This window comes from Stigmatopora argus, chromosome 12 (genome assembly GCF_051989625.1).
Source record: "Stigmatopora argus isolate UIUO_Sarg chromosome 12, RoL_Sarg_1.0, whole genome shotgun sequence".
Classification (NCBI taxonomy): domain Eukaryota; kingdom Metazoa; phylum Chordata; class Actinopteri; order Syngnathiformes; family Syngnathidae; genus Stigmatopora; species Stigmatopora argus.
Genome location: NC_135398.1, coordinates 1,398,295 through 1,421,687, shown reverse-complemented (window position 1 = coordinate 1,421,687; position 23,393 = coordinate 1,398,295). Strand labels below are relative to the sequence as shown.

The following is a 23,393-nucleotide window of genomic DNA, read 5'->3' as shown; positions in this document are numbered from 1 at the left end:
GCTAACGCTGCAGGACGCTCATTACGAAGCCGAGTCGGGCGATACGATTGGATGGATTGAAGTTGTACACGTGACATTTTTAGCTAACGCGTCCCAAACATTAACGACGAACACGACAACAAAACCTGCTTCTAACTTCTTAAGACACGGCGATAGGAGGAGGCCTTGAACGGCACAGTGTTTGTCCTTAAAGTCATTGACCGTCTTGCTACTTAGCGCGGCGTTAGCTTTGCCCGGAGTCACGAGGAAGGAAGGAAGGAAGGAAGGAAGGAGGGAAGGAAGTTTGGAAGGCGACGTGGTGAAAGATTGGACTCTCATGTCCGCCGAGGTTCCAGTCTGTAGGACAGCTGCGTCAGCGCCCTCTGGTTGTCGATCACGCTCAGCTTCCTCACGTAACCTCTGACCTCCGCTTGGTTCTTGTTGGGTTGGCAGATGTCGGGGTCTGACGGGGATGGGGGGGAGTTTTAGGATTTGGACGAGGGGGCGGGGCTTGCACTGGTGCTCAAGGTTCAAGGGTGGGCGGGACAGGTTATACTCACTGAAAGGCTGGCTTCGACAGTGGCGCACTTGTCGGATGGTGTTGGCTATAATACGCTGGCAAGAGAGAGCAGACGGGATGTTAGGTGACCGGATGGATGAGAATCTGAGTTCAAGGCTAGGGAGCCGTGTGTGGCTCGGGAGCCGTGTGTGGCTTGGGAGCCGTATGTGGCTCTTTTGATGGGTGCATATGGCTCGGGGGCCAGATGTTGACTATTTATTTATTTTATTGACTACTTATTATGTTGACTATGTATTTATTTATGATTTATTTATTGATTATTTATTTATGATTTATTTATTGATTATTTATTTATGGTTCATTGATTTTTGTTTTTGTTTGTAGTGCAAAACAATTATAGTATTAATGATATTTAAAGCTTCATTTAAATCAATAAATAATAATAAATAAATCATAAATAAATAAATAGTCAACATACTAAGTAGTCAACAACATAAATAAGTAGGAAAGTGCACAATTAACAACAAACGAAAAAAATAATCAATAACAATAAATAATCAATCAATAAATACATAGTCAACATAATAAATAGTCAACAATATAAATAAGTGGTGTTGCGCACAAATAACAAAAACAAAAACAAACAAACAAATAAATAATCAATAAATAATAATAAACAAATAATGATAAATAATCCTAAATAAATAATAATAAATAAATCCTAAATAAATAATAATAAATAAATCCAAAATAAATAATAATAAATAATCATAAATAATAATAAACAAATCCTAAATAAATAATAATATAAAAAAATAATTATAATAAATAATAAATCATAAATAAATAATAATAAATAAGTAGTCAACATACTGTATTTAAACATTTTTGAATGTGAATTAACTACCCAACCTTGACTTAAAATGCTGTCATGTAACAATAACAGAATTAGCCATAGCAAAAGTTCATGAATATAATAGTGTTGCTATTTTTCTATGTTCAAGATAAAATAGATTGGACGTCAATCACTGTCAATGGCGCTGAAACATGAACAAATTAAATCTGCATCTCAAGACATCACTAATAATTCATATGTCATTTTTTCTCTTACCATTTTCTCAAAATTGACCATACTGTCAATAAACGTCTTGTTGCCTTCATGTGTAAAAGTCATATCTGTAACAAGATTTGACATTTGGACCATTAATATAATATTAATCATAACAACAACCCACAAAACAGCCACTGGCGTTACCTTTGAGTAGGAGGGGCATAAACGGGATAATCGGCGGCTCAAGTTTGCTAACCGTTAGCCGGTAGGATCGATGATTTCTGGACGGGTCCTAAAAATTCACCCCCAAAAAATGCTAATTGAATGCAAATATTATTTTGTGGCTCATTGCGACTCACCATCATGCTTTCAAACTCTGCGTAGAATTTTTTAAACTTGGTAGGCAGTTTCTGTTTGGGGGGGAAAAACACGGTGACTTAAAAAAATAATTAACAAATGTGTAAATTGTGACTTTAAATGGATACGTACCTCCCACGTTTGAGTCATCCTGCTAACGGCCGGGTTGCTCATGCCCATGATGATGGCGAAGAACGAATTCAGGTTCTTAAACTCCCGGCAGCTAAAAAAATAAAAAAATATAAAATGTACATGTGCTATTACAAGCTGAAGCTGAATTAATTCCACTGGCTGAGACAATACATTCAAATAATTGTTGTTAATGTTCTATCCGGGCTTGCGTGGGTTTTCTCCGAGTACTGCAGTTTCCTTTCACGTCCCCAAAACATGCATGCTAAGCTAATTTAGCACTCTAAATTACCCCTAGCTATGACTAATTGGTTGTTTTTCTCATTGTGCCCTGTGATTGGCTGGCCACCGATTCGGCGTGTCCCCCTCACCAGGTCCCTGAAATCAGCTGGGATCAGCTCCAGCACCCCCCGCGACCCTTGTGAGGATAAACTGACAATGGCATTAGAAATTCAATCCATTTTGACTCGAATTCTTTCATTCTTCCTTTCCAATCAAATGGCATTTCTGTTAGCCACGCCCACATGAGGCTAATTAGATGCTAAATTGTACCTCATCTCATCTCATTTTCTGAACCGCTTTATCCTCACTAGGGTCGCGGGGGGTGCTGGAGCTGAGTTCGGGTTCACCAGGAGGGGGAGAGACACCCTGAATTGGGGGTGAGCCAATCGCAGGGCAAAATGAGACAAACAACCAATCACTCTTAGCTAGGGGCAATTTAGAGTGTCCAATCAGCCTATCGTGCATGTCTTTGGAATTTGAGAGGAAACCGGAGTACCCGGAGAAAATCCACGCATGCAAACTCCACACAGGTGGACCGACCTGGATTTGAACCCAGGTCTTCCACCGTGAGGCCGACACGCTAACCACTCATCCGCCGGGCCGCTAAATTCTACCTATTTATGAGTGATTGGTTGTTTGTCTCCTTCTGCCCTGCGATTGGCTGGCCACCCATTCAGGATGTCCCACCATCTTGTGTCTGTAGTTCGCTGGGATAGGCTCCAGCAACCCCGCGACCCTCGTGAGGATAAGCGGATCCGAAAATCCTCATCGGTGGAAAGCTTTCCAAGTTAAAAAAATGTCCGTAACTCACTGAGCGGCAATTTTGATGAACTTTTTGAGTAGTTGGACCCTCTTGCTGAGCTGCGAGCAGAGACACACCTCGGTGACCACCCATAACTGGACTTGGTTGAACCTTCGCAGGAAGAGGTCCAAATTAGCCGTGGTTCTTCGGAAGTTCTGCCGGCCGAACGTGTGGTAGAGCAGTTCGTGCTGCCGGTTTTGGGGAAAGAAAGGTCATTTTTAACATTTGTTAAGTCATTTATAGTCATGACCGATTATTATTATCATATTTTTGGGACCTCGTGCACGCAGCTGAAGAGCTCCCAGTCGAATATTGTCATTTGATAGGCCAGGTCCTTGGAACTCATCAGCTCAAAAGTCGACATGGAACCGGCCGAGGGGCCCTCTTGCTCTGGAAGGGGAGTCTGGGACAGAGATTGTCGTTGATTAGGAAATATAAATCCATCATAAAAACGTTTTATTCATATTTATTGGGTTCTACTTAAGTCTAAGATAAAAAACTGTAAATACTCCCCAAATTTTGGACCTAAGAAATGTTACATGATTTTTATTTAAGCCAAAAACTAAGTTGATTTACTTGAACGGGCCACAGAATTTGATCCGGCGGGCTATATTTGGCCCCCGGGCCACCTGTTTGACACCGATGGTCTAAAAAAAAAAAATCATGACCGAGTGATTACTTCGTCGGAGTTAGCATGTACTCCCCAGGCTTGTGTGGCTTTTCTCCGGGTACTCCGGTTTTCTCCCACATCCCAAAAACATGCTAGGCTAATTTAGCACTCCAAATGGCCCCTAGCTATGACTGATTGCTTGTCTGTCTTATTGTGCCCTCTGATTGTCTGGCCACCGATTCAGGGTGTCCCCCACCTGTTCCCTGAAATCAGCTGGGATCAGCTCCAGCACCCCCAGCGACCCTTGTGAGGATTAGCAGTTCAGAAAATCAATGTGAAGGTATTGTTGATGACCTAGTTGGCAGCAAAACTGTATTTCCCCCCCAAACGAAGCTCCTTCACTTACTTCCACATAGTTCATTGACCCAAAAATGGCCCCATTCTCATTCCTCCCCGAATAAAGCCGTGTGAGATAACCCGTAGACCTACCAGACCGCCGAGTTGTTGTCGCGCGCAGGCAAATAACCGCCCGTTGATGCTCGCCGTGGAAAACACGGACACGTCGTTGGGCTTCCAGATTTGTTTCTCTGCAAACAAAAAGCAAAATGGCGGTCGAAGTCATGGAATCACTCCAAATGTCAACTGGTTTGTTCTCACCGCCAGCTGAGTTGAGGTGAACCAGCACCAGCTCGTCCGTTGAACCCAGTTTGTCGGCCACGGCGCAAATGACCTCTCGGCCCGTCGCCGCCACGGCCACCCGAATGGTGGTGTATGTGTGGTCACTGCAGTACACCTTCAGGAGGACTAGTACAAGGTCATGGTTGAAAAAAAATGGGATTACCTTACTAGTTATGGATCAGCGGTATCAAAGTTGCGGCCCGTGGGCCGCAAGTGGCCCGCTATGGGGCTCCGATTCGGCCCCCTACTGCGGTTATTCTGGTGACTGGCATTTTGTAGCTCATTCGTATTGGATGTACATCATTAAATGTCTTCATTTTTTTGGTTACCGTTTTTGTAGTCAACTAGCAATTCATTGAAAATGTGTCAATTTTGGATGGGCGTTTTTTTTTAAAGTTTTTTTTTATAACGGGTTTCAAAGTCAGTTTGGTTTGTGGGTGTGAGGGATTGATTTTGTCATGTTTTTTTCCCCCCCTGTGTGATCTGTCCCTGTGATTGCCCTCCCCCGGCGTATCTCCTGCTTGCCGCCTCTCTTGTGACCCGGGTGTTTGTGATTGCCTCGTTAAGCCGTGTCTGTGAATTTGAACCCCCGCGTTGGCGTCCGACAAAACTTGGCAGTCGAGTTTCAGCGGGGGTGGGGAGGAAACCACAGCTGAGCTCAATGGGCAATTACAGGGGGAGTAAAAACATGACAAAAGCAATCCCTAACACCCACCAACTAAACTGAGTTTGAAACCCGTTATAGAAAACTTTAAAAAAGTACATTTTCATCTCAGTTTTGCTGCTAATATACGTATATATGTATATTTTGTGTAACACACTTATTTATCAATTTATTTATGTTTTTATTCATGTATTTATTTATTTTTGTTTTTATTTATTTATGTTTGTTTTATTAATGTATTTATTTATGTTTGTTTTTATTTGTTTTTTTTTTTTTTAATGTTTTTTTTTTTTTTTTTTTAATGTTTTTATTTATGTATTTATTTATGTCTATGTTTTATTGATTTATTAATTCATTTATTATTTACTTATTTATTCATCCATTTACTTGTTTATAGATTTTTTTATTTATGTATTTTTTTTAATTTTTTATTTAGATATAAATATATATATTTAATTAATTATTTATCTATTTTATTTATATCTAGAATGTATTTTCCTGTGTCTGTGTTTTAACCTTCTGGCTACTGCAACAAAGTGAATTACTCAAATACGGGATGAATATAAATGTAAACTAATCTACACCTAATAGTGACACATTTGCAATTGATTGGTAGTTGATGACAAAAATGTCAACTAATTTGTGAGTGTCGGTCATCAAAGGTTAACGTTGATTAAGAAATGCAATATTATGCAATAATCCAATCCATTTTGACGAAGCCACTAACTAACTTACTGTCATCTTGATTTCGAATGGCCTGTTTCTTCTGAAGCCTTTCTTCGCCGTTACTGAACTGCCGTATTAAAGTTTTCTGTTGAATTTAAACCCACAGTCAGCCTCTACAAGAAAATAATCTAATACCTACAATAACATTAGCGGGGAATCCTCAGGTTACGATTTTTCTCGACGGCCGATATTTAGATTTTTGCCTTTTTTACCCCCTTTTCTCACAATATGACAAAAGAGCAAAGAGCCACTGCACCCACGAGTGCCGCCATCTTGGATCATCCATAACCTGAGGACTCCCCGCACAATAACACTCGCCTTTTTTGTAGACTTGGCTTCCTCCGAACTACACAAAAAAGCAGAATCAAATCACAATCACGTTGCCACTTTTAAGAATCCCAAATCAAAACCTACTGTAATTTGACGACGTTCTCCAAATCGGGAAGCAAATCTTTCAACGCTCTGAGCACGCGCGAATCGTTCGACACGCTTCCAAACAACTCCTACGGGCAAAACAAAAAGACAAGATGGAGCTTTGTGGGCGCCATTCCCGGTAATCCAAACGTTTGCGTGCGCCACCTCCAGGAAGGAAATGGCCGCCGGCTCCTCTTGCAGGAGAAACGTGTGTGAGTTAGCCCAACGAAGCGCCAGAATCAGAGCCCTCCTTTTGCAGTTGAGCGCGTGTTCCAACCTCTCCTGTTCCGAGCCGGGCGGAGAAGGCGCGTGGTAGGTGCAGATGGGGTTAAAGGTCAACACGGGGAATGTCAGGGTTGTCATATACAGTAATCCCTCGATCATCGCAGTAAATGTAGACCAGACATGGCCGCTATAAACGAAAATCTGCAAAGTATGGTCCCCCCTATTTAAAAAAAATATATATATTTTATTTCATTTTATTTTTTACTTCACATTTGTATGAACTTTAAAAAAAATTAACCCCAAAAAAATTTCCCCCAGAAAAAAAATTGCGATGTCGTGAAGCCGTGATAATTGAGGGATTACTGTACTCAAAATATAGCCTCTAAGTGCTAAATTAAGTTCATTAACAGACTAGCTGGTTAGCGAAAAATTCTTATATGGAAATTCATTTTTAATTGAACCCCACCCACTAATATTCAAATTAACGCCCACTTTTGCCTGTTGGAAAAGAGTTTATTAAGGTCCGAGTCGGCTGGTTTCAAGAATCTGGCAACACCGAGTCCAGGTCTGGTACTTGGAAAATGTATTAAGTTGGGGTGGAAAATATTATGATCATATTGAATATTGTTGGACATTTACTTACTGCAATGTTTGATTCAATAGTGTTAACTATTATGATAAATTCAATTTGGTGCCTGTCAGCTATGATTGCGGTAAAGAGCGCAAATTAAAAAGGATATTGAGCCATGAGTAGTGGGCAGAATTGACTGTTGGACATGAAGACAGAGTGCATGAGGACAAAATCGTCCACTGCTGGATCTGCCAGATAAAAAGAGAGAAAAAAAACAGTTGATTACCGTAATTACTCGAATATAACACGCAGGTTTTTGCAAAATAATTAATTCCAATAGTTGGGGGTGCGTGTTATAATCAAAAACTAATTTTTTTTTTTTTTTTTTTTGTCTTGTTACATGGCCCTTAGCCTGGTGCTTTTTCTTGCCAAATAAATTGAATTGAAATTGAATTGAATAAAATAAATTACAAATTTTCGATCGAAAAAAGCATTGTCAAACTCACTTTGACGCACGGATTTTACGTCATCTCGTGAAGCCGAGACCACCACTGCCCCCCTCTAGCCTCGTACCCGTCTCAGTTCACCCTCTCTCAGTTCAGTGTTATAATCAATAACTAAAATAAATTACAAATTTTCGATCGAAAAAAGCATTGTCAAACTCACTTTGACGCACGGATTTTACGTCATCTCGTAAAGCCAATCGGATGATGTGTTGTGGGAGGAAGAGGAAGTGGATGAAGGAAGCGTTGACGTTGATAGGATTCTCAACGAAGAGATGTATGAGAGGACAGACAAAGAGAGAGAGGAACTTTTCATTTGAAGGATTCTAATGAATAAATTTGTTTGAACAAAACAATCGTGAAACGAAGAAAAAAAGGTACGATTTCTGATTTTCGTCAGCGGGAAATTTTAGGTGCGCACTATATTCGAGTACTGTGTTTTTCCAGATTTTTTTGGCCCAAAGTTATACCTGCGTGTTATTTTCGAGTGCGCGTTATATTCGAGTAATTACGGTAATTCCCATTCATTAAGCGATTTGTTTGGTTTTCTTTTTTGGCAACCTGGTTCACTGTGATGCACGTCCATTCTCATGGTCTCCAAAAAGTGCTCCAGAATCTTCTCCGGAGTGCCACAGATCACAGTGTACCTGCAAAATTTTACAAAATGAGATATGTATTGGAAAAATTTTGCGCAAAATTTCCCATAAAATGTCTGTACTTGATGCTTCCCAAGGTGGAGGCTCGAGGACTCTTCTCCAAGACCAGCACGGCTTGCTCGTGCTCTTTCAAACGTACAGTGTTAGCCTCCACATCCTGCAAAAAAAGACAAAATGTCTGTCAAAAAATGTCTTTAGTGTCCATTAAAAACAGGGTTTCACACAATTTATTGGCTTCCAATACGAATAGAATCTGGGTGAGCTTCATCAAGAAAAGGGGCTAATGTTGCTAATTCATGTTAGCTAACTAGTTGCTAAACCACCAATAATTATTGTTAGCATGAGATTTATTTTTTAGCTTTTTGAAACAATATATGCATTTTAAAATGGATGTAAAATAGTTTTTGGGGTCATAATTTGATTTGGGGCCTCAAAAATACCACGATTGGCCACCAGGGTGCATGTTTGAGACCCCTGATTTCAACTCTGTCTTTACATAGTAGTAGTACTCAATTTGTGATATTTTTTTATAAGTCAATCATCAGGATGGAGTTAAAATCTGGCATACCCTGAGAATTCTGTTGAAATCCTCCTTGTCTACACGAAGGAAGTGGCAGTTGTCCTCTCTCAGGACAATGGAGGCAGCGCGAGGTGAATCTGTAACCAGGGCCAACTTTCCAAAATCGTCCCCTTCATGGAGCGTGCAAACCACCCCCTTGAAAAACACAGTTGGAAAATATTATAATAATATAATAATGGCCCTAGTACACTCCCAAATGGTAGGCACCGCCCCCATTCGCGGATCACCCAGGAATACAATTGTGAATTTCTCTTCAAGGCACTGTAAATTGATTTTCAAGATTTTCTTTGAAATATATACATGAAATCTGTTTCAAGACAAGTGCTGAAAACAAATAATAGACAGACACAGTTTAGGTCTCATTTTACCACTTTTTGTTTTAGGCGGGTTTAAAACACCAATCGGTGACGTCATGAGACCGAACCATGTCGTCATTGCTCTCACTACATGAGTCCGTCGCTTTTTCATTTTAGCGAGGAGCAATACCTCAGTTTCTTTAACGTGCACATTTGCTGGATAAAACAATACACTAAACATATTTGAACTACTGAAAACTGAGTAGATAAAGAGAGACGTCATTAAGTACCACTGAAATAGAGAACTATTTTACGGACTCCCCTCCCCCTGGTTGGTATGCGCCATTTGCGAAAGGCGGTGAGATTGGAAACATGCTAACCACAATAGCATAATGCTATAATCGATAGTCGACACGAACTTCGTAATGACATGGCAAGTCGTTTTTCTTCCCTTTTAAAGCCTTATTACATTTTTATTTATTTATTCAAAGGGTTGTTAACCACAGTATTTACTTAGGGCTGTCAAAACGATTAACTTTCTTCATGTTGACGTATAGATAGAACCCCAAAATGTATGTATTTGACGCAGGTAAATAAGTGTATGTATTTAAATTTAACCCACCTTGCCGTAGATAACAACATTGACGGAGCCCTTCTGAATGATGTACCATGAGGTTCCCTCTTCTCCTTGGTTGAATACTGAAGGTAGATTAAAAGACACTTTGTTTAGAAACAAAAAGAAGCCAAAATTGTCATTGACAGCAAGGTCATGACCTACAGACGGTTCCAGCTTTAGCGTGTGACTCGAAGATGACAACACTCGCCAGTTCCCGCTTCACCTACAAGTAAAAAGACATTGTTTATATGGAAAACAATTTACTATTAGGTAAGATTTTGACTTCAATTATTGCTTAAATGAATTGACAATTATCAGCCAATTAGAGTTCAGTTATTTGTCTTCGTCAGGGTTGCTAAAGCTATGTAGGCTATATAAACTAAAGTATCACGAGACAGTGTATTATACTGGAAAGAATATATGTTCACGTGGTCATTGTTATTTTATAGCTTGTTAGTATGTGTCTTTGCTGATTGAAATGCAACATTGGCTTGCCAACACGGCTTGATATTATCTGGCAACCTAAAGGTACGCAAAGGATGCTGTGCGTGTCAATATTTTGATCCCTGGTTGCAGTACCATTCTTAGCCACTGGTCTTACATAATGCTTCTGTAACTTTTCAAAAAAAATGTACAGGTTTGACTCACAGTGTTTGAAAGGTGAGCTAAGGCCTTGATGTGAAGCAGCTCATCATAAATGATCTCCAGGTCATCGCCTGTCCTCTGACCAGGCCTGCGCACATGAGCACAGTCCCAGGTATTTAAAAAAATGAGTCATTTGCATGTCTTTGAGGGGAAGGAAAAGAAGAAAAATTACGATTTCCTCAGGATCATACGCAGCAGTGCGTCCGGTCCGATCTGAGCCAGGAAGAGAATGGTCTCTGGAAGTTCCTCTTCACTCTCCCGCTTCTCCTCCTCGCTAGGCAACGGCGTGTCCTCCTCTTCGTCGTCCAGAAAGCGGTAGAAGAGGTATTTGTCCTGGAAACCCAGTTCCTGGTCCACTGGAGACAACCAGGACTGCTTATGGATATTTTCTATTCTGTATTTAAACCCATTAGCTGCCACTCTCACTATACTGGGACGCTAACTTTTTTTTAATTGGTCGTAGTAGTATTTTGGATGTATTTAATGCATCAATTTGTTAATCTAATTTGACGAGAATTTCGACTAATGTTTTTTTTTCATGTTATGTTATAATTAGGTTTTTTTTGCTTTTAATTTTTAGGCCCAAAATGTCCAAACTGTCATTACCCAACCAGTAAATGCTCAATTATGACGGACAAGGCATCATCTTGAGCGCATGTTCCAACCTCTCCTGTTCCAAGCCGGGCGGAGAAGGCGCGTGGTAGGTGGGGACAGGGTTAAAGGTCAACACGGGGAATGTCCGGGTTGTCATGTACAGTAATCCCTCGGTTATTGCGGTTAATGTAGACCAGACATGGCCGCGATAAATGAAAAACTGCAAAGTAAGGTCACCCCTATATAAAAAAAATTTAATTAAATTTATTTTTATTTTATTAATTTTTTACTTCACATTTTTATGAACTTAAAAAAAAATACAAAAAAAAAAAAATCCCCAGAAAAAAAACCCGCGATGTCGTGAAGCCGCGATAATCGAGGGATTACTGTACTCAAAATAAAGCCTCTAAGTGCTAAATCAAGTTCATTAACAGACTAGCTGCTCAGTGAAAAATCCTTATATGGAAATTCATTTTTAACTGAACCCCACCCACTAATATTCAAATTAACGCCCACTTTTGCCTGTTGGCAAAGAGTTTATTAAGGTCCGTGTCGCCAGGTTTTAAGAATCTGGCAACACCGAGTTGTCACCTTGAGAGGCATTTCTCTGATATTTTTAACCCTTAAGATGAATTAATGACATTTAGGAGGATGCAGGTTAGCTGAGAAGGTCAACGATAAACACAAAGTTTCCTATCTTTTACCCAGTTCTTGGCCCGTGAGGAAAAAAGTGGGATACCGTGATTGAGGACCTGATCTTCCAGCAGCGCCTGCCACATGCCAACGGCGTGGGAACGGGTGAGAACGCAAGCGCTCTGCAGCACCAGCCAGTCCACCAGCTCCGTCCCGACGCAGCATTGTCTGCAAAACGTGATGACGCGGCGTCGGCGGCATCGCACAAGGATGGCTATTGTGTGTTGGCAATCTCATCACCTGTAAGTCTTGAGGTGGTATTTCCTGTCTCGGATCATGTGAGGGGCTCGGGACAAGATGGCGTTGCGTAGAACTTTGCCCGTGCGTTGGAGCTTTTCTGCGGGAATCTCCACAACGGCGGACACAGAGAAAAAAGTTCATGCGTTCATTTTCTGAACTGCTTATCCTCAAAAGGGTCGCTGGAGCCTATCCCAGGGAACTATGGGCACTGAATCGGTGGCCAGCCAATCGCAGAACATGAAGAGACAGACAACCAATCACAGCTAGAGGCAATTTAGAGAGATCAATTAGCTCCAACATAGGCTCCAGCACCCTCCCGTGGGAGAATATACAGTTTCGGAAAATGAATGAATTAATAATTTAACAATACAAAAAATTACAAACATTTGTTTTGTTTTTTTCATGTTTTCTTTAGTCGCTGCCTACTCCTACGTCTGCTAGCGACCAACACATTCGGAGCAGAAAGATGATTGGAAGCCACGTGATTGGCCGCCAGCGGACCCAAATGACGGTAAAAAAAAAAGTCCTCTGTGTCGTGTGCATATCAACATTTCCCTTATTTTTCTATTTTCAGATCTTGCAACTCTGCGGGTGTTCATTCATGTCCCTGAAGATCAATGCTATACAAGATAAACATGGAAAAAGGCGTACTGTTCTCAGCTACGGCTAAAAGGCTACGCTCACAACAACCAACAAAAGAAGGTACGCTCAATAGGCCGATAGGACCTTTCTTCCATGTGCATGAATTAACGATAATTACCATAACTGGAAAGGATCACAGTGATGAGTCATCATTCATTTCCATTTCCAAATCTGGCATCCTTGTTCATTCATGTCATGAAAATAGTGATCAAATGTCGCCAAATCGATAGAAAACATGTTATCGACATCTATTTTATCCGTACAAACGGATCTTTTCCTGCAATCCACATTTTGGCTAGCAGATAGCTACATGGTCTAGATTGGTGGAATTTCATGTTGTTGTAGTACCTCCAATCGGCCTCAAGATATCATTACAAACAACTCGCAATAATGAACAAATGTGTTCCTCCAGCCAATGGTACGTGAGTAATGCATGCAAGACAATTGCAAATAGCAAAATATCAATTGTATTAATAACCATTAATATTATCTTAATATTTGAGTTCAAGTAAGTACGCTACTTGCAGCTTCCCTTTACGCTGGACAGGTTGAGGATGCAGCATTGTTTTACTTTTTTAACAAACAATTTTGTACGCTAAATGAAACATTGGCGCAATGGGCGTTTCTATGAAAAGGCAATATTTACCTTATTATGATTTTTGTTGGCAGACTCGGAGTTCAAGTTGTCTTTGTCGGCAAGTCCTAAACAGAGAAACATAATACGCAATTCATTAAAACTACATGTTAATAAACGATAAGGGCGATAAAGTGACAGTTGACAGATGTCCAATTTTGAAAATTTGATATCTATTCTATTACCGGCGATGGCATTTAATGCTTTATTAAAATTCAAAAAAAAAAACAGAAAAAAACAATAATAGTCTGTATTTCAAACAACATCATGCATGTATTCTTTATCCTCTGCAAAGAATAACGACTAAGACTGCCACACACATTGTATAGTACAATATGAACAATGTGAGCAGAAGGATGAAAAGAGTCACATGATTGGACGCACATCATTACCGATAGCACTGCAAGGGTTAATCAATTTTTCAGAGTATTTTTATTTTTCCACGAGGCTGGAAGTGATAAATAGATATAAATAAATATCTGTGATATTTTCATCCCACGCTCTCCTGACTATCAAGTTGCATAATAAGTAATCATAATGAGTGGATGACATCTCAATTAACAAATAGTGCTGTTTACTCACTGTCATTGTTCGATCCGCTTTCCATTGCTCCATAAGGGGGCGCTAATAGTCCAGCCAGGCTCTGACGATGTTTCTGCAACATACAATCGCACTTATGAGTTGATATACATTTTAATTTAGTTGTTAAATTGTTAAACTATACAACAATTAAGACAGCTTTCCCATCACTCTTTTTTTGAATTGAGATTAAACTGACCTGTCACAAATGTATCAATATCTCATTATCGACTAACACAGGTGTCAAAGTGGCGGCCCGGGGGCCAAATCTGGCCCGCCGCATCATTTTGTGTGGCCCGGGAAAGTAAATGATGAGTGCCGACTTTCTGTTTTAGGATCAAATTAAAATGAAGATTATAGTTGTATATTAAATTTCCTGATTTTCCCCCTTTTAAATCAATAATTGTCATTTCTTAATACATTTTTTTCTGTATTTTTAGTTCAAAAATCATTTTGTAAAATCTAAAAATATATAAAAAAGCTAAAATAAACATTGTTTTACATCTATAAAAAACTGAATATTCATGGCTTTTAATCCAGTTCTTTTAATCTATTTATTTAAAAAAAATCTAAATATTACAACTAAAATGGTCTGGCCCAGATGAAATGGCGTTGACGTTAATGCGGCCCGCGAACCAACCCGAGTTTGACACCCCTGGACTAACACTTGTGGTTTTAACTTTAATACGGCTGAATATTAAGTTAGCATAACATCATTAGGAATAGAAGAATATTGGTATTTCAACAAATTGCGTTGTCTGCGTTCTGCGCGGATTAGATGCGTCGCTATTTTCAATTGTATTGCATGCATTACTCGCTATTGGGTCGATCGGTGGTACGACAACAGCCGATGGAATCCTATCAATGTCACCATAATTTTGACGCTCCAAAAAGAATGCCGGCAAACAATAGTCAGCCACGACACATGTTTTGAATCTCGACGCGCCCGGAACGCATCTTCCGCTATGCATCATCACCCGCTCGCTTCTCAAACTGACACACAGACGCCACTATGTCAAAACAAAGCCCTTTGTATAGCGGCCATCATTTAGATGCGCGACTATTAGCTCACAATGTCACTCAGGTTGAAATACTAGATGCATTTTTTAGACAGCAAATCGCTTTCGCCTCAAGAACTTTTGAGCGCACACGTCAGCTAATGCGTCGCGCCTCTCTTGGCAAGGTCACGACCCAGCACCCCTTAAATTCTGACAAATTCTGGTCGCATCTGTCAGAGCCTGGGTACAAAAAAAGAGCTCCCAAAAGCATTTTGTAGGACGAGAACCACCAAAGAAACGCACCATTTAAGATAGCAACAGGCAATAATTGAGACTCACCTGAGTAAGCGCCCTAAGTTTGAAAAAGCGAAAGCCTGAGGAGCTCCTTTACAGGTCGCGCACGGCGGCGGTTTGACGCGCACGCTTACACGAGCGCTTTGCCTATTTTCTCCCTCGCTCCGTTCTCTCTCTCTCTTTCTCTCTCGCGGTGGCCGAGCCAAGAACCCGGCCACTTTTCTCTCCCAGGTTACCACAGTGAAGAGGAAATAAAAGGGGTAATGAGGAGGGTGAGGAGGGTGAGGAGGGAGGATGGAGCCAGAGGAAGTGAGGAAGATTCATGGAAAGAAAGAAAGAAAGAAAGGACAATAAGGCCCCGTATAGAAGCGGGAACTTCACTGGCAAAGCGTCCCACGTTTTCGCTATTTGCAAAGTGCATCGGTGTGTTGCTTTCTTTTCTTCAGGCCGACTGAGCGAGTGCACTTAGCGGATAAGCAATCACAATGCTAACTCTGTGATAATAGAACACAAATCCCGCTTTAAACACGGGAAAATACCATAATACAGTCTTCCCTCAATTATCGCGACTTCACTTATTGCGAATTTGCTTCTTTGCGATTTATTCTGCTATTAATTATTTAAAAAAAATATATATATATTTTTAAGTTCATAAAAAAATGTGAGCGGAAGCCACTCTTGCTACTAGAACTCAGCACTGAAGAAAAAAAAGTTATAATAGGGTCGCCCTACTTCACGATTTTTCAATAGTTGCGGCCATGTCTGGCGATTAGCCGCAATATTCGAGGGATTACTGTAGTCACTATAATGTAAATACAAAATACATATCCTATTTACGTGGCTAATTATGTGGCTGCCACATTGTCACCAAATCATAAGAATAATTCATTCATTCATTTTCTGAACCGCTCATCGTCACATGGGTCGGAGGGGGAGCTGGAGCTTATCCCAGCTGGCTTTGGGCAAAAGGTGGACCAAGCCCTAAACTGATCTCCAGTCAGTTGTAGGTTACACTCAGAGATACACTCACTTTGTCTCCGAGCAAGAATTGAACCCACGCTGCCCACACCGCAGCCAGGCAAAAGAACCACTGCACTATGACAATAATACACATATATAGTATATCATAAATGTATATGTCAAAAATGCTCAATAATAGGGAAACATAAAACATAAGTCGCAATGGCGTATAAGTTGAGTTTTTGTGTAATTTTGTTTGATGAAATCCAAAACAAAAAGAACAGTCATCTTAATGGCAGTTAAAATAAATTAATAAAAATCATGTCATAATAATAATAATAATATTGATGGTGATGATGATGAGGATGGTGATGATGAGGATGAGGATGGTGAGGATGATGATTAGGATGAGGAGGAGGAGGATGATGATGTTGAGGATGATGTTGAGGATGAGGATGATGATGAGGATGATGAGGAGGATGAGGAGGAGGAGGAGGAGGATGATGATGATGATCATAATAAAAATAAAAGACAACAAGCTGAATCTAATTTTTACAATAATAATGAAAAATAGGAATTACATATATTTTATAAGCCCTTCTCAGTTATTTTGACGTTTCACTATCACTCTATTATATAGTATGTAAAATATTCCAAAGAAATGCTTGTGCCAGCCATTGTGAAACATGATTATTATTATTTTTTCTTGAATCAGATAACCGGCGTTTTACCTCCCAAAGGGTCTTAAACTCTCGCTGTTCAATTCGCAGCAGCTCGCTGGTCTCTCTGCTGACGATGGTGGCGTGACGTGGCGTGTTGTCCAAGATGGACTCCCCGAAGGCCGTCCCGATCCCCAGAGTGCAAATGGTGACTGCATCCTACACGCCACAAAAAAACGCCGACATTCATTCATTTTCCCAATCGCTTATCCTCACAAGGCTTGCGAGGGGTGCTGGAGTCTATACCAGCCAACAATGGGCATGAGGCAGGGCACAGCCTAACTCGTTAGCCAGCCAATCGCAGGGCACGGTGAGAAAAAGACAACCAATCACTCATAGCAAGGGACAATTTTAGCATCCATTTAGCTTAGCATGCATGTTTTTGGGATGTGGGAGGAAAGTGGAGTACCCGGAGAAAACCCACACAAGCTCACAGACAACATGCAAACTCAAAAACAGCAGTGACGACCCACCTGGGATCGAACCCTCGACCCCAGAACTGTGAGCCCGACACAATAACCACTTAACCACTGTTTTTTTTTTTTAAATTATTTTTTTATTAATCTTACCTGGTGATTGGCGGTTTCGGAGACTTTCACATCCAAAGAACCCGACAGAACCGCGTACCAGCTGGTGCCAATGTCACCTTGCCGAAACACTGCAACCGCATATTAAAAGGATTTGAGGTCAATCGCTGTCAATGGCAGTCAACCAGTTAAGGTCTTCAAAACAACAAAATAATCCTAAAGTATAATGGAAAAAATATACATGCAGTCTTCTTATACTACATATTTATATTTACACTAACCAAACAAACTTTTCAGAGTAAAATGTCCAGCAACATCACAAAAATCCAGAAAATCACTCACAAAATAATCTACACCCCTAGTGTCAAAGTGGTGGCCCGGGGGCCAAATCTGGCCCGCCGCATCATTTTGTGTGGCCCGGGAAGTAAATGATGAGTGCCGACTTTCTGTTTTAGGATCAAATTAAAATGAAGAGTATAGATGTATATGAAATTTTCTGATTTTCCCCATTTTAAATCAATAATTGTACATTTTTAATCCATTTTTTCTGTGTTTTTAGTTGAAAATCATTTTGTAAAATCTAAAAATATATATAAAAAGTTAAAATAAACATTGTTTTAGATCTATAAAAAACGGAATATTCCGGGATTTTAATCCAGTTCTTTTAATCCATTTATTTAAAAAAATCTAAATATTCGTGTTTGGTCGATTGGTCGCCGGTCTTTTGGTCGCCGGTCTTTTGGACATTTGGGTGTGCTCGTTTCCCTCAATATCGGATCGAGACTCCGTATCGACAGATTCACAAAATCTTGGGCAAAAATATGTCATATTTGATATTTGTTGACGATGTAAGCGTGCGTACATACGCGTGATGCCTTTCTCCAGACATTCGTAGAAGGCACAGGTGCAGATCTGCACCAAGAGTGGAGGTGGAAACTTGGTAAAGGCTTTGACTTCTTTCAATCTAGTCAGAATGATGTCCACGTCTTCTACGGAGCGCTCCGAGGGCCTAAAAAAGAAGCACTCTATAATTATTATCATTTCACTTCAAACCACAGCAGAAAATAGATTCCTAACAAGCTAACATGCTAGGCGCGTAGAGTTGAATTTTATGTCGGTACGTCGTCGAAGAATTGCCTCAATTGACTTTTTTTTAGGGCTTGGATAACAAATAATTTAGCTTTTAATTATCGTTTAAAAAATATTCAATTACTTTTAATTATCTTTTTTTTTTATATGGAAAAAAAAATCAATGTTCTTTTGTTTCATTTATTTTTTCTTTTTTATTCTCAACTTTTTTTAAGATAAAAAATACTAGGGAAACTCGTTTTCATAAACAAAAATAAATAAATTAAGTTAAATATTAAAATTAAATGAATTAGAAAAAAATTGTCAATATTCACTCCGATTGGCTGACCACCAATTCAATCATTTTCTGAACCGCTTCTCCTGACAAGGGTTGCAGGGGTGCTGGAGCATATCCCTATGGCCTACCCTGAATCAGTGACCAGCCAATCACAGATCACGAGGACACAAACAAACAATCATTGCGAGGGTTACGCCATTTATAGCGTTCAACAAGCTAGGCTAGCATGCACATTTTTGGCATGTGGGAGGAAACCGGCGTGCCCGGAGAAAACCCACGCAAGCCCGGGAACAACATGCAAACTCCACACAGTGCGGACCGACCTGAGATCGAACCCTCGACCCTAGAACTGCGTCCGCCGGACCACCCTGGCGAATAATCAACCCCCTGAAAATAAGTGCGTCTCTGAGCATTAGCTTGATCTCTTTAGCCCGACTCTTATCTTCAACGTCTGAGCCCAAGCAGCGTTCCTTCTCATCTCCGACCACCCGTGGGGCGTCATTTTGTTCGGCTTCTCTTCCTAATGCTCTTTATTCTACCATCACGCTCCAGTTTGATCAGAGCCCGCCAACATTGTGTTTAACAATGTGCCGTTTAAACCAGCGAGGCTCGTTGCTACACTCGCTACGTCATCCATTCATTCATTTTTTTCCCCCTCAGGCGTGACTCATTTGCTAGCAGCGCGCTCTACTTCCAGATAAATAGCGCTTTAATCTTCTATTTTCAACCCCAAATCCAGCAGAACAAGCTCCTCCCCATGAGTGCTAGGTTCCTTTTTATCACCATCACATCCTCATGGGGGGTCAAACTCAGTGTGGTTCCATATTTATGACATCCAGATCTTATGTGGGAGTACAGTAATCCCTTGATTATCACGGTTAACGTAGACCAGACATGGCCGCGATAAATGAAAAACAGCGATGTAGGGTCAAACCTATTTAATTTTTGTATTTTTTTTTACTTCAGTTCTGAGTTCTAATAGCAAGCAGAGGACAGGGGAGTGACTTCCGCTTGCGAGTTTCAGCGTGGATTTTCAAATTTTTAAGAACTTACCCCCAAAAATTTAATTAACAAAAAAAAAATTCCCCCCAAAAGAATCTGCGATGTAGTGAAGCCGTGATATTTGAGGGATTACTGTAGTTTTTTTTTTTGGCCTCCAAAAAGTTTATTTCCCCCACAAAAAAATCTGCGATGTAGTGAAGCCGCGATACTCAAGGGATTACTGTAGGTTTTTTTTTTGGCCCAAAAAACGTTTATTTCCCCCACAAAAAAATCTGCGATTTATTGCAGCCGCGATATTCGAGGGATTGCTGTAGTTTTTTTTTATTTTTTATTTTGGCCCCAAAAAAGTTTATTTCCCCCACAAAAAAATCTGCGATGTAGTGAAGCCACGATATTCGAGGGATTACTGTAGTGTTTTTTTTTTGGCCCCAAAAAAGCTTATTTCCCCCAGAAAAAAATATGCGATGTAGTGAAGCCACGATATTCGAGGGATTACTGTAGTTTTTTTCCCCAAAAAAGTGTATTTATCGGCTGCCATTGACGGCACTATAGACGTCCAATCCATTTTGACTAGTTCGGAATTTATAAGAATGATTTAAAAGATGAACGCTTGTGTGAGTTTGACTTTGATTTATTTAATAAGGGACAGCACATATTAATGAACATATTTGAATTCATGTTAATGAACATATGTAAAATTGTAGCCGAGGGCTAATTTCCATCTTTAGCCCCTTGTGTAGGTTGAAGATAAACCATGACACAAACTAGACACACATACACACACACACACATTATTTGTCTGTAAAACATGATTTTCCTTGCTTGCAAACACAAACTGAAGCGCTACGCTACTCCGGCCTCACCCACACTTTTCCCAACAACCATCTGCGCCTCCACAAACTGTCAACAACACTAAATAGGAACTAGTATAAACACGAGTCCAAAAAAAACCCCAAACAAATTCAGACAGATCATGCACGCAATCTGGTGTTATTGACAATAAATAATACAACAATAAATAAAGCATCTCCCGGTCAAAATGGATTGGACGTCTAGCGCCGTCAATAGCGGCAAGTAAGTTAACTTTCTGGGCCAAAGTGTTAAATTGGTCTGAGCCACATCTAGTTGACCCAAATGTGGCCCGCCAACCAAGGTGAGTTGGACATCCCTGGCATAAAGCTAAACTCCTGGAGCTCCGCCCCTTTGTCATCATTGCTCACAAGAGCGAATCAGCAGTTAGCGTCGATGAAATGTACGCGGTTGGATTGTGATTGAATCAAAAGGGAAGTGCTGAGTGGTGACATAATTGTGTCCAAGCCGATGTCACAACTCGGTGCCAGGAAGAAGCCGGACATGTTTTCATTTTCCAAACAGATAGACGTGAAGACCGCCCAATCTATTTCAACTGGGAAGGCCGGCTGTGAATGCTTAACTTTAAGTGGCATTGACAGCGCTAGAGGTTTAATCCATTTTTCACTGGGCGAGGCGAGTGAACGTTCGATTGGACCTCTAGCGCTGTCAATGGCACCCAATGCCTTAAGAATTTGCAGTTTTGTCAAATCTAAACTTCCACGGTTTACAATTCAGTTTTTCACATTTTTTGCAGATTTTATTTCATTTTCCTACCCCACCCTATGGAACTTTTTCTTTTTTAAATTCTATATTATATATACTACTTTTTCATGTTTTACTTTATTTTATATTTTATTCAAATTTATTCGACACAGGGATCTGACTGATGAGTGGTTAACATGCCGGCCGCACAGTTCTGGGGTCGTGGGTTCAATTCCCAGGTGTGGAGTTTGCATGTTCTCCCCGGTCTTGCGTGGGTTTTCTCTGGGTTCTCCGGTTTCTTCCCACATCCCCAAAAACATGCATGCTAAGCTAGCTGCTTGAACATGCTAAATTGTCCCTAGCTATGACTTTTGGTTGTCTGTCTCCTTGTGCCCTGTGATTGGCTAGCCAACAATTCCCCCCACCTGGTGCCCAAAGTCATCTGGCTTCAGCACCCCCCGTGAGCCTTGTGAGGATAACCGGTTCAGAAAACGAACGAATGATATTACACGTTCAGACCTTCACTCCCCTGTCAAAACTGCTCGGACGTCTTCCTCCGTCCGCATCATTGCCACATCACTCCACGGATTTCCACGCGGTTGGCCACGCCCACCATTTGGCAAATCGTCTATTTTACCCGAGTGACAATGACAAGATGGGGATGACTCACGTTGCGAACGTTAAAGTGCGGGTGTTCAATGACGTCCCGTGTAGAGTATCACCGCCCTCCAGCCATGACATTTTTTTCTTTCTTTCTGCCTAATAAGCATTTTTTTTTCATATTTCATGCCAGACGTGGAAACCTCCACCTCGCGTGCAACGCAGCACTCCTCGAACACGCACGACAAATTAAAAAAATCATCATATATATTTTTAAAAAGACCCACAATTTGACCATGTGAAAGCGCGTTCAACGTCGATTGGAATAGCAACGCGAGAGGCGTTCAGTGGCAAAAGGATTTCTCCGCACTCGCCGGGTTGGGATCAATCGCGCCGATTCGGTACCATGAATCGGAAGGAGGACGCGAACCGTTTCACACCCACCTTTTATCGAGACAGCAAATCCACTCGGGCGACGGGGCCAGGTTGGGGGAGGCTTGCACCATGCTTGCTCGCTCGCTCGCTCGGCGGAGGCCGGCCGGCCGGTCGGTCGGTCGTCGGTGAACGGATGCGGGATGTGTGCGCGGAGCCCCTCCCGCTCGGATCGGCTCGGCTCGGCTGCCGCACACAGCTGCACACTTGCGCACAATGCCGCTCGCCGCCGCCGTCGGTGCCGCGGCATCATCCACATGACTTGTGTCGAGCCGAGCGGGGAGGGCGTCAAAGCCGCAGTCCTATCTGGCATATGCAGTCATAGTCATGGCAACTAACCACAAGATTGGACGTCAAACCCAAAGAGCGGACAGAAATTGGCACGTGAGAAAGATTATCCATTCCGCAATGCCTATTCTTTATTTTTAAGGTTCATTTTCTGCAAGATTTTGAGTCCCCCCCCAAAAAAAACACTTGGTCTCAAACCTGTGGCCCGGGGGCCGATTGCAGTCCGCGGAAAAATATTTTGCGGACAATCGGCACGTTTCACTCAAGGATTAAAAATCCTGCAATGCCTACTAGTCATTTTTTGCAGGCTATTTATTTGAAACAGAAAAAAGAAATGGGATCTCAAACTTGTGGCCCGGGGGCCCATTGCGGTCCGCAGAAAAATATTTTGCGGCCAATCAGCACGTTTGACTCAAGGATTAAAAATCCTGCAATGCCCACTCGTCATTTTTTGCAGGCTATTTATTTGAAACAGAAAAAAGAAATGGGATCTTAAACTTGTGGCCTGGGGGCCGATTGTGGTCCACCTAAAATATTTTGCGGTCCGCCCTGGGAGTTTTTTTTCTTAAATAACCTGAAAGGACAGTGGTCTGTCTCTTCGTGCCCTGCAATTGGCTGGCAACCTGTTCAGGGTGTCCACCCCCCACCTGCTGCCTGCCATTGGCTCGGATAGGCTCCACCCCTGTGACCCTAAAACAATTAATCAAATCCTTCCGACTTGACACTGAAACAGCAAAACCAATCACAACACTTTAAAAATCAACCACCATTTAAAACTTTATATTTTACCCCCAGGAAGTATGTTGATGACGTACTTTTGCTGTCCACACCAAGTGAGGTGGCGGGCCAGATTTGGACCCCAGGGCTTAGGTTTGATACATTTTTTAAGCAAATTAGCTGCGCATGAGCACCCCCTGCAGTGAGTGTATAATATTTGTTCATTCATGCATTTGTCCTACGTGACATT

General features: G+C 41.2%; 1 protein-coding gene and 1 long non-coding RNA gene across 4 annotated transcripts; one reads left to right on the top strand and one right to left on the bottom strand.

The window, feature by feature from the left end:
- Positions 1-22,402, bottom strand: LOC144085434 (rap guanine nucleotide exchange factor 4-like). 3 transcript variants are annotated; one of them, XM_077614704.1, is made up of 30 exons: positions 22,151-22,402; positions 18,051-18,193; positions 17,227-17,315; positions 16,670-16,816; positions 13,690-13,762; positions 13,120-13,175; positions 11,832-11,938; positions 11,638-11,759; positions 10,477-10,660; positions 10,308-10,392; positions 9,822-9,882; positions 9,666-9,742; positions 8,736-8,882; positions 8,230-8,324; positions 8,073-8,158; positions 7,178-7,256; positions 6,378-6,528; positions 6,213-6,301; positions 6,117-6,144; positions 5,808-5,883; positions 4,388-4,534; positions 4,220-4,317; positions 3,398-3,523; positions 3,130-3,308; positions 2,040-2,130; positions 1,910-1,960; positions 1,755-1,842; positions 1,611-1,675; positions 540-594; positions 1-442 (listed from the first exon to the last, which is right to left on the bottom strand). In XM_077614704.1, the coding sequence occupies exons 1-30, from the start codon at positions 22,210-22,212 to the stop codon at positions 315-317; spliced, it is 2,985 nt and encodes a 994-aa protein (XP_077470830.1). In that variant the 5' UTR covers positions 22,213-22,402; the 3' UTR covers positions 1-314. The 3 variants fall into 3 exon arrangements, with proteins under 3 accessions (XP_077470830.1, XP_077470832.1, XP_077470831.1); XM_077614706.1 differs by lacking the exon at positions 22,151-22,402 and having other exon boundaries at positions 18,047-18,065; XM_077614705.1 differs by lacking the exons at positions 16,670-16,816; positions 17,227-17,315; positions 18,051-18,193; positions 22,151-22,402 and adding an exon at positions 15,024-15,133.
- Positions 9,203-10,417, top strand: LOC144085445 (uncharacterized). The gene is made up of 4 exons (XR_013304142.1): positions 9,203-9,476; positions 9,676-9,748; positions 9,824-9,888; positions 10,297-10,417. It is a non-coding gene; the product is annotated as an uncharacterized LOC144085445 (long non-coding RNA).
- Positions 22,403-23,393: the final 991 nt, after the last annotated feature.